A 16,832-nucleotide genomic window follows, 5' to 3' on the forward strand; every position below is an offset into this window, starting at 1 on the left:
GATAAGGCATTCTAAAAGATTCTTCCACGTTGCATCGGAAGGGAAAATATCCGGTGTGATGTGGATGAGAATATGTGGGCCGACAGACAGGAACGTCTGGATGTGTAGAGACAGCACTAGAACAGTGCTGTAGGAAAAGTTGTGCCTTAGGCGTGGTTTCCTGTGTTTCTTTCTAATTATTTTTTTTTTCCTTTGTGCCCCCTGGGTTGTCCAGTCTCTTTCAGTCAATAACCCACATACAGTAATATGTAAATAGTACTGTTGAAATTGATATATGCCATAGAAGTGCAGCCTTGTGCATTTTCAATACAGTAACTGTCATCCAAACTGTAGCCTAAGTTTACATCAGGTAATACTGTCAAAGTACATAGTTCCATTGACAACATGCCTAAACATTTTGACGACCTTGTTTGTGAACAATGACACAATGACTTATCATTCTGATGACACTGACATGATCATTGGCATGAATATTTACTTTTGAGAGATGTACTAAGGATTTTTAGTGACTGACTAGCTTTAGAAACACATCTATTGTATATTGCAGTTTGTACAAATTGTTCTGAGAAATGCACTTATTATTTTGCACATGTTAGGGATGATGTGAAAAATGCACCAAAGCGACTGAGAAACTGTAAGTGCAGCAGTTGTGATGTGCGTGTGGCATGAATGTACAGTATATGTGTGTGAGTGTTTTCTTACCACATGTGTTATTATCTCTATGTGTGTGTGTGTGTGTGTGTGTGCTTGTGTTCGTGCATCTATACTTGAATGCATGTACTACAGGTTGTGAGATGAATGTCCACAAGCGTTGTGAGAGCCTGGTGCCCAGCCTGTGTGGTCAAGATCATACAGAGAAGAGAGGCAGGATCCATCTGACCGTCCGGGGAGAGAACGAGGACATCTTCATCACAGGTCAGAACTAAGTGGCTAGAAGAGTTGTCCCTAACCACTGATAGAGACAGGGTTTACATGTCTCTGTCACCCGGTGGTGTAAAGTACTAAGTAAAAATACTTTAAAGTACTACTTAAGTCATTTTTTAGGCTATCTGTACTTTACTTTACTATATATATTTTTGACAACTTTTACTTTTACTTCACTACATTCCTAAAGAAAATAATGTACTATTTTTACTCCATACATTTTCCCTGACACCCAAAAGTACTCGTTACATTTTGAATGCTTAGCAGGACAGGATAATGGTCCAATTCATGCACTTATCAATTGAACATCCCTGGTCATCCCTACTGCCTCTTATCTGGCAGACTCACTGAACATGTCACGTCCTGACCAGTAAAGGGGTTATTTGTTCTTATAGATTGATCAGGACGTGGCAGGGGGTATTCGTTTTACGTGGTTAAGGGTGTGTTTGTGTATGTGTTCATGTAGAGGGGGTATTTGGTTTATATGGTTCGGGGTGGTTGTTTATGTAGAGGGGTATTTGATTTATTAGTCCAGGGTTTTGGTTATTGTTCTATGTTAGTTCATTTCTATGTTCAGTCTAGTTGTTTGTATTTCTATGTTTAGCTAATTGCTGTTGGGGCCTTCAGTTGGAGGCAGCTGTCTATTGTTGCCTCTGATTGAAGGTCCTATAAATAGGAATGTGTTTGTCATGGGATTTTGTGGGAGATTGTTTCTTGTTTTGCTGTGTGCCTGACGAGACTGGCTAGTTCGTTTGTTTTTGTATACATTGTTTGTGTTTTCCTTCTTCACTAATAAAAAGAAGATGAGTTTACATTTTCCCGCTGCGTTTTGGTCTACACCCTACGACACCCGTGACAGAATCTCCCACCAAACACGGACCAAGCAGCGGCGGAGGGAGCAGCAACAGATGGACTGTCGGGAGTCATGGACTTGGGAGGAGATTAAAGCCGGAGTGGGCCCATGGAGGAAGGCGAAAGAGAACCGGGAATGTTACAGGGGAACACGGTTGGCGTTCAAACCGGAGAGGCAGCCTCAAGAATTATTTTGGGGGGGCACACGGGTAGTTTGGCTGGGCGAGGATTAAGCCCCAAGCCAAATCCCTGTGCTTTTGTTAAGCAACCTATGACTGGACAGGTCCCGTGCTTCGGGTTAATGCGTACTGTGGCGAGGCCAAGTATTTTCAGGCCGGTGTGCGCAGTGCCAGCGCCCCGCATTTGCCAGGGGGAAGTGGGCACCCAGCCAGTACGGGCGGTGCCACTTCTGCGCTCGTGTAACGGCCGTCGTCAGAATTAGACCAAGGTGCAGCAGAAGATGTGTTCATCATTAGAATTTTAATTCAAAAAGAGAACACTTTACAAAAACGAAACAAAAACGACCAGAAACAGTCCTGTCAGGAAACACACTGCCCAAAACAAAGAAATACAAAAACATAGAAAAAGGAACATAGAACGCCCACCCAATGTAACACCCTGGCCTAACCAAAATAAAGAACAAAAACCCCTCTCTATGGCCAGGGCGTTACAGTACCCCCCCCCCCCCCAAGGTGTGGACTCCGGCCGCAAAACCTGACACTGAAGGGGAGGGCCCGGGTGGGCCTTCTTACGGCGGCGGCTCAGGTGCGGGACGTGGCCTCTGTTCCACCCTTGGCGTCGCCCTCTTAGGTGGCGCACCTGGCCGCGCCGAAGGTCTGGCGGGCGACCCTGACTGCGCCCGGCTGGCGGGTGGCCCTGGTTGCGCCCGGCTGGCGTCGATGGTTGCACCCGGCTGGCGGGCGGCGATGACTGCGCCCAGCTGGCGGGCGGCGATGACTGCGCGGGCGGCGGGCGGCGATGACTGCGCCCGGCTGGTGGGCGGCGATGGCTGCGCCCGGCTGGCGGGCGACCCTGGTTGCGCCCGGCTGGCGGGCGTCCCTGGCTGTGCCCGGCTGGCGGGCGTCCCTGGCGGCTCCGGCGGCACTGACCCAGGATTCACCAGACTGGAGAGATATGAAGGAGGCCTGGCCCTGGGCGCAGGCACAGGACGCACCAGTCTGGCGGGCGGCTCTGGCGGCTCCGGCGGCTCCGGGCTGGTGGGCGGCTCTGGCGGCTCTGGCCCAGGATTCACCAGGCTGGGGAGACATGAAGGAGGCCTGGCCCTGGGCACATGCACAGGACTCACCAGGCTGGGGAGACATGAAAGAGGCCTGGCCCTAGGCGTAGGCACAGGACTCACCGGGCTGGCGGGCGGCTCTGACTGCTCTGGACAGGCGGGCGGCTCTGGTGGCTCCGGACAGGCGGGCGGCTCTGGCGGCTCCGGACAGGCGGGCGGCTCTGGCGGCTCTGGACAGGCGGGTGGCTCTGGCGGCTCCGGACAGGCGGGCGGCTCTGGCGGCTCCGGACAGGCGGGCGGCTCTGGCGGCTCCTGACTGGCGGGCGGCTCTGGCGGCTCCTTACTGGCGGGCGGCTCTGACGGCTCCTGACTGGCGGGCAGCTCTGGCGGCTCCTGACTGGCGGGCAGCTCTGGTGGCTCCGGACTGGCGGGACCCACTGGAGGCCTAGTCCTGGGAGGTGGCACAGGACGGACCAGGATGGGGAGACCCACTGGAGGCCTAGTCCTGGGAGGTGGCACAGGACGGACCAGGATGGGGAGACCCACTGGAGGCCTAGTCCTGGGAGGTGGCACAGGACGGACCAGGATGGGGAGACCCACTGGAGACCTGGTCCGTGGAGCAGGCACAGGACTGACCAGGATGGGGAGACCCACTGGAGGCCTGGTCCTGGGAGGTGGCACAGGACGGACCAGGATGGGGAGACCCACTGGAGGCCAGGTCTGAGGAGGAGGCACAGGATAAACCGGGCTGTGGGGGAGCACTGGAGTTCTGGTACGGACGCTCTTTACCCACACTCCAGGCTGAATGCCCACTTTGGCCCGGCACGGGCAGAGAGCAGGCATTGGGCGAACCTTGACCCTCCCAGCGCCCTGGAGACACAGTGCGCAACGCCGGCGCAGGATAACCTGGACCGAGGAGGCGCACTGGAGACCAGACGCGCTGAGCTGGCACAACCCGTCCTGGCTCGATGCCTGCTCTCGCATGGCACTTGCGGGGGGCTGGCATGTAGCGCTCCGGGCTATCAACGCGTACTGGGGACACCGTGCGCTTTACCGCATAACACGGTGCCTGACCAGTACTGCGCTGCCTCCTGTAAGCATGGGGAGTTGGCCCAGAATTAAATCCTGGCTCTGCCACACTCCCCGTGTGCCCCCCCCAAAAGAATTTGGGGGGCTGCCTCTCGTGTCCGTCACGCTCCCTTTCCTCATACCAGCGCCTCTCAGCTCTCGCCGCCTCGATCTCCCACTGCGGGCGGCGATAATCCCCAGCTTGAGCCCATGGTCCTTTCCCGTCCAGGATTTCCTCCCAAGTTCACGACTCCAGATAGCTTTTCTCCTGGTGCCTCTCCTTGTGCTGCTCCTTCCTCCGCTGCTTGGTCCGTTTTTGGTGGGTAATTCTGTAACGGCCGTCGTCAGAATTAGACCAAGGTGCAGCAGAGGATGTGTTCATCATTAGAATTTTAATTCAAAAAGAGAACACTTTACAAAAACGAAACAAAAACGACCAGAAACAGTCCTGTCAGGAAACACACTGCCCAAAACAAAGAAATATAAAAACATAGAAATAGGAACATAGAACGCCCACCCAATGTAACACCCTGGCCTAACCAAAATAAAGAACAAAAACCCCTCTCTATGGCCAGGGCGTTACAGCTCGAGATCGCCAGTGCGCCTCTATGGTCCAGTGTATCCTGCTCCTCGCACTAGCCGTGAGGTGCGTGTCTCCAGTCTGATACCTCCAGTACCAGCACCACGTACCAGGCTTCCAGTGCATCAGCCCAGTCCAGTATGTCCTGTTCCCACTCCTCGCACTAGCCTTGAGGTGCGTGTCTCCAGTCTGATACCTCCAGTACCAGCACCACGTACCAGGCTTCCAGTGCATCAGCCCAGTCCAGTATGTCCTGTTCCCGCTCCTCGCACTAGCCTTGAAGTGCGTGTCTCCAGTCTGATACCTCCAGTACCAGCACCACGTACCAGGCTTCCAGTGCATCAGCCCAGTCCAGTATGTCCTGTTCCCACTCCTCGCACTAGCCTTGAAGTGCGTGTCTCCAGTCTGATACCTCCAGTACCAGCACCACGCACTAGGCTTCCAGTGCGTCAGCCCAGTCCAGTACGTCCTGTTCCCACTCCTCGCACTAGCCTGGGGGTGCGTGTCCCTAGTCTGATACCTCCAGTACCAGCCCCATGCACTAGGCTTCCAGTGCATCAGCCCAGTCCAGTACGTCCTGTTCCTGCTCCCCGCACTAGCCCTGAGGTGCATGTCCCCAGTCTGGTACCTCCACTACCAGCCCCACGCATCAGGCTTCCAGTGCGTCAGCCCAGTCCCGAACTTCCGGCAACAGTGCCTCGTCCAGAACTTCCGGCAACAGTGCCTCGTCCAGAACTTCCGGCATCAGTGCCTCGTCTAGAACTTCCGGCAACAGTGCCTCGTCCAGAACTTCCGGCAACAGTGCCTCGTCCAGAGTGTCCGGCAACAGTGCCTCGTCCAGAGTGTCCGGCAACAGTGTCTCGTCCAGAGTGTCCGGCACCAAGAGAGACGGCCCACTGTCCGGAACCAAGAGAGTCGTCCTACAGCCCGGAGTTCCCAGAGTCGTCCTACAGCCCGGAGCTTCCAGAGTACAGTCCAGGGTCTGCAGTGACTGGCTTCAGGGAGAGGTCTTCAGTGGGGGTGGATTGGTCAGGTAGGGGACTAAGGCTTGAGCCACCTCCACTGTAGGAGGTTTGGTGGGGGGTGTAGCACGGGAGCCGTTGGTGACGGCAGCCACCCTCCCTTCCCTCCCTTTTAGTTTAGGGGTTTATTTTTGTAGTTTTTTTTTGTAAGGTGCATCCGGGGTATGTACCTTTGGGGGGGGGGGGGGGTACTGTCACGTCCTGACCAGTAAAGGGGTTATTTGTTCTTATAGTTTGGTCAGGACGTGGCAGGGGGTATTTGTTTTTCGTGGTTCAGGGTGTGTATGTGTTCATGTAGAGGGGTATTTGATTTATTAGTCCAGGGTTTTGGTTATTGTTCTATGTTAGTTTATTTCTATGTTCAGTCTAGTCGTTTGTATTTCTATGTTTAGCTAATTGCTGTTGGGGCCTTCAGTTGGAGGCAGCTGTCTATCGTTGCCTCTGATTGAAGGTCCTATAAATAGGAATGTGTTTGTCATGGGATTTTGTGGGAGATTGTTTCTTGTTTTGCTGTGTGCCTGACGAGACTGTCTAGTTCGTTTGTTTTTGTAAACGTTGTTTGTGTTTTTCCTTCTTCACTAATAAAAAGATGAGTATACATTTTCCCGCTGTGTTTTGGTCTACACCCTACGACACCCGTGACAGAACACAAATACTTCGTAGGTAAATAATGTCTGAGTGTTGGAGTGTGCCCCTGGCTATCTGTAAAAAAAATATATATATATATGAAAATTGTGCCATCTGATTTGCTTATTATAAGGGTTTTGAAATTATTTATACTTTTACTTTTTCTTTTGATACTTAAGTATATTTTAGCGCGTACATTTACTTTTGATACTTAAGTTTATTTAAACCAAATACATTTATACTTGTACTCAAGTAGTATTTTACTGGGTTACTTTTACTTGAGTCATTTTCTATTAAGGTATCTTTACTTTTACTCAAGTATGACAATTGGATACTTTTTCCACCACTGCTGTCACCCTACCATTAGCACTGTCAGCTACTGACCAGTAGGCGGCGTGGGGGAGCTGAATACGGGAACACACTCCCACAAGTACTGCTCTCTGTGGTGCATCTACAGATGCCATATCTTAAAGTGATCATCCTGTTGTAGCAGGAATTTTCATGCACAGAAGGAATTGCAAACTTGTAGTGTTCAAGTTTAAAAAGGCTTCTAATGTTTGTAATTTCAGACTTGATTTGCCTTAATACAATTTTTAGCATCCCCTACAAAAAATGTACATTCATCATAATCAACATAATATTCCCATTTCCTGTTGCTGCAGGATTATTTTCCTGCTGTGAGAAACTGGGTACAATTAAGACATGGCATCTGTATGGCCATCTATGCTATCCATTGTCTGACAGTCTCTCTTTCTCTCACCCTCTCCCTCCCTCTGTCCCTCCACCCCCCTCTCTCCCCCCTCAGTGCGGGAGGCTCGTAACCTGATCCCGATGGACCCCAACGGTCTGTCTGACCCCTACGTGAAGCTCAAGCTAATCCCTGACCCCAAGAGCCAGAGCAAACAGAAGACCAAGACTATCCGCTCCACACTCAACCCCGTCTGGAACGAGAGCTTCACCTTGTGAGTGTGTGTGACGATGTGTATGTGTGTACCAGTAGTTCTGGGAACTATGCACAGGGAACTAGACATGTGTTAGCCCCAGGAGCTTTATCTCAGTGGACTAATGTGGTCTTGAGGTGTACAAATGACTGGAGGTCGAATAGCTGGTCGGTAACCTCTTTTCTCTCCCATCTCTCTCCCCAGCTCGGTGCGTGGGCGGCAGTGGGACCGTCGTCTGTCGGTGGAGGTGTGGGATTGGGATCGTACGTCTCGGAATGACTTCATGGGATCGCTGTCGTTCGGAGTGAGCGAGATATTCCGTCACTCAGTCAGCGGCTGGTTCAAACTGCTGGATCAGGATGAGGGAGAGTACTACAACATGCCTGTCCCTGACGAAAATGTAAGACATACTCATGCAGTGGATTATGGCTAGTGTAGTTAGAGTTATAGAATACATATATTATATATAACTATTGGTATATTTAGACTCAGAGTATGACCAAACAAAATGTGTGTGAGTTCCCTCACTTTGGCCACCAGGGTGCAGGAGTGCTTCATTAAAATTCATACATTGCAGGTTTATGTGTGGATGTGTGACAGTTTTATTATAACTAAGCCCCTCCCCTCCCCCCTCCTCTCTTCAATAGGAGCCTAGTGGTCTAGATGCTATTCCCCCCTCCCTTCTCCCCCCCTCCCTGAGGCCTACCCCTGTGTCTGTGTCTGTCCCTGTCCCGGTGTCTGTCCTGTCCCCCTCAGCCCCGTCAGTCCCCTGTCTGGCCAACCTACCTGCAGGACCGGTCAAGCCCAGGGTTTGCCTCCAGGACTTCAACTTCCTCATGGTGCTAGGAAAAGGCAGCTTCGGAAAGGTACTGAAACACACCTACACCTGCCTGTAGACACACTGTAATAAACATAACACACATGCCTGTAGACACATTGTAATAAACGTAACACACCTGCCTGTAGACACACTGTAATAAACGTAACACACCTGCCTGTAGACACACTGTAATAAACGTAACACACTTGCCTGTAGACACATTGTAATAAACGTAACACACCTGCCTGTAGACACACTGTAGTAAACGTAACACATCTTCCTGGAGAAAGAGAGTAGTAAACGTAACACACCTACCTGGAGACACACTGCAATAAACGTAACACACCTGCCTGGAGAAATACTATAATAAACCTAACACACCTGCCTAGAGACACACTGTAATAAACGTAACACACCTGCCTGTAGACACACTGCAATAAACGTAACACACTAGCCTGGAGACACACTGTAATAAACGTAACACACCTGCCTGGAGAAACACTGTAATAAACGTAACACACCTGTCTGGAGAAACACTGTAATAAACGTAACACACCTGCCTGGAGAAACACTGTAATAAACGTAACACACCTGCCTGGAGACACACTGTAGTAAACGTAACACACCTGCCTGTAGACACACTGTTATAAACGTAATACACCTGCCTGGAGACACATGTAATAAATGTAACACACCTGCCTGGAGACGCACTGTAATAAATGTAACACACCTGCCTGGAGACACATTGCTATAAATGTAACACATCTGCCTGTAGACACGCTGTAGTAAATGTAACACACCTGCCTGGAGACACACTGTAATAAATGTTACACACCTAATGTAGACACACTGTCATAAACGTAACACACCTGCCTGGAGACACACTGTCGTAAACGTAACACACCTGCGTGGAGACACATTGCTATGAATGTAACACACCTGCCTGGAGACACGCTGTAGTAAATGTAACACACCTGCCTGGAGACACACTGTAATAAATGTTACACACCTGCTGTAGACACACTGTCATAAACGTAACACACCTGCCTGGAGACACATGTAATAAATGTAACACACCTGCCTGGAGACACATTGCTATAAACGTAACACACCTGCCTACAGACACACTGTAATAAACGTAACACACATGCCAGGAGACACACTGTAATAAACGTAACACACCTGCCTAGAGACACACTGTAGTAAACGTAACACACATGCCTTGAGACGCACTGTAGTAAACGTAACACACCTGCGTGGAGACACACTGTAATAAACCTAACACTCCTGCCTGGAGACACACTGTAATAAATGTAACACTCCTGCCTGGAGACACACTGTAATAAAAGTAACACAACTTCCTGGAGACACACTGTAATAAACGTAACACACCTGCCTGTAGACACCCTGTAATTAACGTAACACACCTTCCTGGAGACACACTGTAATACACGTAACACACCTGCCTGGAGACACACTGTAATAAACGCAACACACCTGTCCGGAGACACATTGTAATAAACGTAACACACCTGCCCGGAGACACACTGTAATAAACGTAACACACCTTCCTGGAGACACACTGTAATAAACGTAACACACCTGCCTGGAGACACACTGTAATAAACACAACACACCTGCCCGGAGACACACTGTAATAAACGCAACACACCTGCCCGGAGACACACTGTAATAAACTTAACACACTTGCCTGTAGACACATTGTAATAAACGTAACACACCTGCCTGTAGACACACTGTAGTAAACGTAACACATCTTCCTGGAGAAAGAGAGTAGTAAACGTAACACACCTACCTGGAGACACACTGCAATAAACGTAACACACCTGCCTGGAGAAATACTATAATAAACCTAACACACCTGCCTAGAGACACACTGTAATAAACGTAACACACCTGCCTGTAGACACACTGCAATAAACGTAACACACTAGCCTGGAGACACACTGTAATAAACGTAACACACCTGCCTGGAGAAACACTGTAATAAACGTAACACACCTGTCTGGAGAAACACTGTAATAAACGTAACACACCTGCCTGGAGAAACACTGTAATAAACGTAACACACCTGCCTGGAGACACACTGTAGTAAACGTAACACACCTGCCTGTAGACACACTGTTATAAACGTAATACACCTGCCTGGAGACACATGTAATAAATGTAACACACCTGCCTGGAGACGCACTGTAATAAATGTAACACACCTGCCTGGAGACACATTGCTATAAATGTAACACATCTGCCTGTAGACACGCTGTAGTAAATGTAACACACCTGCCTGGAGACACACTGTAATAAATGTTACACACCTAATGTAGACACACTGTCATAAACGTAACACACCTGCCTGGAGACACACTGTCGTAAACGTAACACACCTGCGTGGAGACACATTGCTATGAATGTAACACACCTGCCTGGAGACACGCTGTAGTAAATGTAACACACCTGCCTGGAGACACACTGTAATAAATGTTACACACCTGCTGTAGACACACTGTCATAAACGTAACACACCTGCCTGGAGACACATGTAATAAATGTAACACACCTGCCTGGAGACACATTGCTATAAACGTAACACACCTGCCTACAGACACACTGTAATAAACGTAACACACATGCCAGGAGACACACTGTAATAAACGTAACACACCTGCCTAGAGACACACTGTAGTAAACGTAACACACATGCCTTGAGACGCACTGTAGTAAACGTAACACACCTGCGTGGAGACACACTGTAATAAACCTAACACTCCTGCCTGGAGACACACTGTAATAAATGTAACACTCCTGCCTGGAGACACACTGTAATAAAAGTAACACAACTTCCTGGAGACACACTGTAATAAACGTAACACACCTGCCTGTAGACACCCTGTAATTAACGTAACACACCTTCCTGGAGACACACTGTAATACACGTAACACACCTGCCTGGAGACACACTGTAATAAACGCAACACACCTGTCCGGAGACACATTGTAATAAACGTAACACACCTGCCCGGAGACACACTGTAATAAACGTAACACACCTTCCTGGAGACACACTGTAATAAACGTAACACACCTGCCTGGAGACACACTGTAATAAACACAACACACCTGCCCGGAGACACACTGTAATAAACGCAACACACCTGCCCGGAGACACACTGTAATAAACTTAACACACCTGCCCGGAGACACACTGTAATAAACGTAACACACCTGCCTGTAGACACACTGTAATAAAGGTAACACACCTGCGTGGAGACACACTGTAATAAACGTAACACACCTGCATGGAGACACACTGTAATAAACGTAACACACCTGCCTGGACAAACACTGTAATAAACGTAACACACTTGCCTGTAGACACACTGTAATAAACATAACACACTTTCCTGAAGACACACTGTAATAAACGTAACACACCTGGCTGGAGACATGCTGTAATAATTGTAACACACCTGCCTGGAGACACACTGTAGTAAACGTAACACACCTGCCTGTAGACACACTGTAATAAACGTATCACACCTGCCTGGAGACACACTGTAATAAATCTTACAAACCTGCTGTAGACACACTGTCATAAACGTTACACACCTGCCTGTAAACACACTGTAATAAACGTAACACACCTGCCTGGAGACACACATGTAATAAATGTAACACTCCTGCCTGGAGAAACACTGTAATAAACGTAACACACCTGCCTGGAGACACATTGCTATAAACGTAACACACCTGCCTAGAGACACAGTGTAATAAACGTAACACACGTGCCTGGAGACACACTGTAATAAACGTAACACACCTGCCTGGAGACACACTGTAATAAACGTAACACACTTGCCTGTAGACACACTGTAATAAACATAACACACCTGCCTGTAGACAGACTGTAGTAAACGTAACACACCTGCCTGGAGACACACTGTAATAATCGTAACACACCTGCCTGGAGACACACTGTAGTAAACGTAACACACCTGCCTGGAGAAACACTGTAATAAACGTAACAAACCTGCCTGTAGACACACTGTCATAAACGTAACACACCTGCCTGGAGACACACTGTAGTAAACGTAACACACCTGCATGGAGACACACTGTTATAAACGTAATACACCTGCCTGTAGACACACTGTAATAATCGTACACACATGCCAGGAGACACACTGTAATAATCGTAACACACATGCCAGGAGACACACTGCAGTAAACGTAACACACCTGCCTGGAGACACACTGTAGTAAACATAACACATCTGCCTGGAGACACACTGTAATAAATGTAACACTCCTGCCTGGAGAAACACTGTAATAAACGTAACACACCTGCCTGGAGACACATTGCTATAAACGTAACACACCTACCTATAGACACACTGTAATAAACGTAACACACATGCCAGGAGACACACTGTAATAAACGTAACACACCTGCCTGGAGACACACTGTAGTAAACGTAACACACCTGCCTGTAGACACACTGTAATAAACGTAACACACCTGCCTGGAGACACACATGTAATAAATGTAACACTCCTGCCTGGAGAAACACTGTAATAAACGTAACACACCTGCCTGGAGACACACTGTAATAAACGTAACACACCTGTCTGCAGACACACTGTAATTAACGTAACACACCTTCCTGGAGACACACTGTAATACACGTAACACACCTGCCTGGAGACACACTGTAATAAACGCAACACACCTGTCCGGAGACACACTGTAATAAACGTAACACACCTGCCCGGAGACACACTGTAATAAACGTAACACACCTTCCTGGAGACACACTGTAATAAACGTAACACACCTGCCTGGAGACACACTGTAATAAACGCAACACACCTGCCGGGAGACACACTGTAATAAACGCAACACACCTGCCCGGAGACACACTGTAATAAACGTAACACACCTGCCTGTAGACACACTGTAATAATCGTAACACACCTGCCTAGAGACACACTGTAATAAACGTAACACATGTGCCTGGAGACACACTGTAATAAACGTAACAAAGCTGCCTTGAGACACACTGTAATAAACGTAACAAATTGCCTGTAGACACATTTTAATAAACATAACACACCTGCCTGTAGACACACTGTAATAAACGTAACACATCTGCCTGGAGATACACTGTAATAATCGTAACACACCTGCCTGGAGACACACTGTAGTAAACGTAACACACCTGCCTGGAGACACACTGTAGTAAACGTAACACATCTGCCTGTAGACACACTGCAATAAACGTAACACACCAGCCTGTAGACACACTGCAATAAACGTAAAACACCTGCCTGGAGAAACACTGTAATAAACGTAACACACCTGCCTGTAGACACACTGTAGTAAACGTAACACACCTGCCTGGAGACACACTGTAATAATCGTAACACACCTGCCTGGAGACACACTGTAGTAAACGTAACACACCTGCGTGGAGACACACTTTAATAAACGTAACACACCTGCCTGTAGACACACTGCAATAAACGTAACACACCTGCCTGTAGACACACTGCAATAAACGTAAAACACCTGCCTGGAGAAACACTGTAATAAACGTAACAAACCTGCCTGTAGACACACTGTAATAAACGTAACACACCTGCCTGGAGACACACTGTAGTAAACGTAACACACCTGCATGGAGACACACTGTTATAAACGTAATACACCTGCCTGTAGACACACTGTAATAATCGTACACACATGCCAGGAGACACACTGTAATAATCGTAACACACATGCCAGGAGACACACTGTAATAAACGTAACACAACTTCCTGGACACACACTGTAATAAACGTAACACACCTGCCTGTAGACACATTGTAATAATCGTAACACACCTTCCTGGAGACACACTGTAATAAACGTAACACACTTGCCTAGAGACACACTGTAATAAACGTAACAAACCTGCCTGGAGAAACACTGTAATAAACGCAACACACCTGCCTAGAATCACACTGCAAAAAACGTAACACTCCTGCCTGTAGACACACCGCAATAAACGTAACACACCAGCCTGGAGACACACTGTAATAAACGTAACACACCTGCCTGGAGAAAAACTCTAATAAACGTAACACACCTGCCTGGAGAAACACTGTAATAAACGTAACACACCTGCCTGGAGACACACTGTAATAAATATTACACATCTGCTGTAGACACACTGTTATAAACGTAACACACCTGCCTGGAGAAACACTGTAATAAACGTAACACACCTGCCTGGAGAAACACTGTAATAAACGTAACACACCTGCCTGGAGACACACTGTAATAAATGTTACACATCTGCTGTAGACACACTGTTGTAAACGTAACACACCTGCCTGGAGAAACACTGTAATAAACGTTACACACCTGCCTGGAGAAACACTGTCATAAACGTAACACACCTGCCTGGAGACACACTGTAATAAATGTTACACATCTGCTGTAGACACACTGTAATAAACGTAACACACCCGCCTGGAGACACACTGTAGTAAATGTAACACACCTGCGTGGAGACACATTGTTATAAACGTAATACACCTGCCTGTAGACACACTGTAATAAATGTAACACACCTGCCTGGAGACACATGTAATAATTGTAACACACCTGCCTGGAGACGAACTGTAATAAATGTAACACACCTGCCTGGAGACACATTGCTATAAATGTAACACACCTGCCTGAATACACGCTGTAGTAAATGTAACACACTTGCCTGGAGACACACTGTAATAAACGTAAAACGCCTGCCTGTAGACACACTGCAATAAACGTAAAATACCTGCCTGGAGAAACACTGTAATAAACGTAACACACCTGCCTGGAGAAACACTGTAATAAACGTAACAAACCTGCCTGTAGACACACTGTAATAAACATAACACACCTGCCTGGAGACACACTGTAATAAATGTTACACACCTGCTGTAGACACACTGTCATAAACGTAACACACCTGCCTGGAGACACACTGTAGTAAACGTAACACACCTGCATGGAGACACACTGTTATAAACGTAATACACCTACCTATAGACACACTGTAATAAACGTAACACACATGCCAGGAGACACACTGTAATAAACGTAACACACCTGCCTGGAGACACACTGTAGTAAACGTAACACACCTGCCTGTAGACACACTGTAATAAACGTAACACACCTGCCTGGAGACACACATGTAATAAATGTAACACTCCTGCCTGGAGAAACACTGTAATAAACGTAACACACCTGCCTGGAGACACACTGTAATAAACGTAACACACCTGTCTGCAGACACACTGTAATTAACGTAACACACCTTCCTGGAGACACACTGTAATACACGTAACACACCTGCCTGGAGACACACTGTAATAAACGCAACACACCTGTCCGGAGACACACTGTAATAAACGTAACACACCTGCCCGGAGACACACTGTAATAAACGTAACACACCTTCCTGGAGACACACTGTAATAAACGTAACACACCTGCCTGGAGACACACTGTAATAAACGCAACACACCTGCCGGGAGACACACTGTAATAAACGCAACACACCTGCCCGGAGACACACTGTAATAAACGTAACACACCTGCCTGTAGACACACTGTAATAATCGTAACACACCTGCCTAGAGACACACTGTAATAAACGTAACACATGTGCCTGGAGACACACTGTAATAAACGTAACAAAGCTGCCTTGAGACACACTGTAATAAACGTAACAAATTGCCTGTAGACACATTTTAATAAACATAACACACCTGCCTGTAGACACACTGTAATAAACGTAACACATCTGCCTGGAGATACACTGTAATAATCGTAACACACCTGCCTGGAGACACACTGTAGTAAACGTAACACACCTGCCTGGAGACACACTGTAGTAAACGTAACACATCTGCCTGTAGACACACTGCAATAAACGTAACACACCAGCCTGTAGACACACTGCAATAAACGTAAAACACCTGCCTGGAGAAACACTGTAATAAACGTAACACACCTGCCTGTAGACACACTGTAGTAAACGTAACACACCTGCCTGGAGACACACTGTAATAATCGTAACACACCTGCCTGGAGACACACTGTAGTAAACGTAACACACCTGCGTGGAGACACACTTTAATAAACGTAACACACCTGCCTGTAGACACACTGCAATAAACGTAACACACCTGCCTGTAGACACACTGCAATAAACGTAAAACACCTGCCTGGAGAAACACTGTAATAAACGTAACAAACCTGCCTGTAGACACACTGTAATAAACGTAACACACCTGCCTGGAGACACACTGTAGTAAACGTAACACACCTGCATGGAGACACACTGTTATAAACGTAATACACCTGCCTGTAGACACACTGTAATAATCGTACACACATGCCAGGAGACACACTGTAATAATCGTAACACACATGCCAGGAGACACACTGTAATAAACGTAACACAACTTCCTGGACACACACTGTAATAAACGTAACACACCTGCCTGTAGACACATTGTAATAATCGTAACACACCTTCCTGGAGACACACTGTAATAAACGTAACACACTTGCCTAGAGACACACTGTAATAAACGTAACAAACCTTGCTGGAGAAACACTGTAATAAACGCAACACACCTGCCTAGAATCACACTGCAAAAAACGTAACACTCCTGCCTGTAGACACACCGCAATAAACGTAAC

General features: G+C 47.6%; 1 protein-coding gene across 1 annotated transcript in view; it reads left to right on the forward strand.

The window, feature by feature from the left end:
* Nucleotides 1-16,832, forward strand: part of prkcg (protein kinase C, gamma) — a 46,807-nt gene that overhangs the window by 9,350 nt on the left and 20,625 nt on the right. The window contains exons 6-9 of the mRNA XM_082960721.1: nt 787-915; nt 7,116-7,272; nt 7,456-7,651; nt 7,899-8,117. Of these exons, the coding sequence (XP_082816847.1) occupies nt 787-915; nt 7,116-7,272; nt 7,456-7,651; nt 7,899-8,117 (701 nt within the window). The remainder of the gene's footprint in view (nt 1-786; nt 916-7,115; nt 7,273-7,455; nt 7,652-7,898; nt 8,118-16,832) is intronic.

The sequence above is a fragment of the Salmo salar genome, chromosome 02 (assembly GCF_965601325.2).
Source record: "Salmo salar chromosome 02, fSalSal1, whole genome shotgun sequence".
In the NCBI taxonomy this organism is placed as follows: Eukaryota; Metazoa; Chordata; class Actinopteri; order Salmoniformes; family Salmonidae; genus Salmo; species Salmo salar.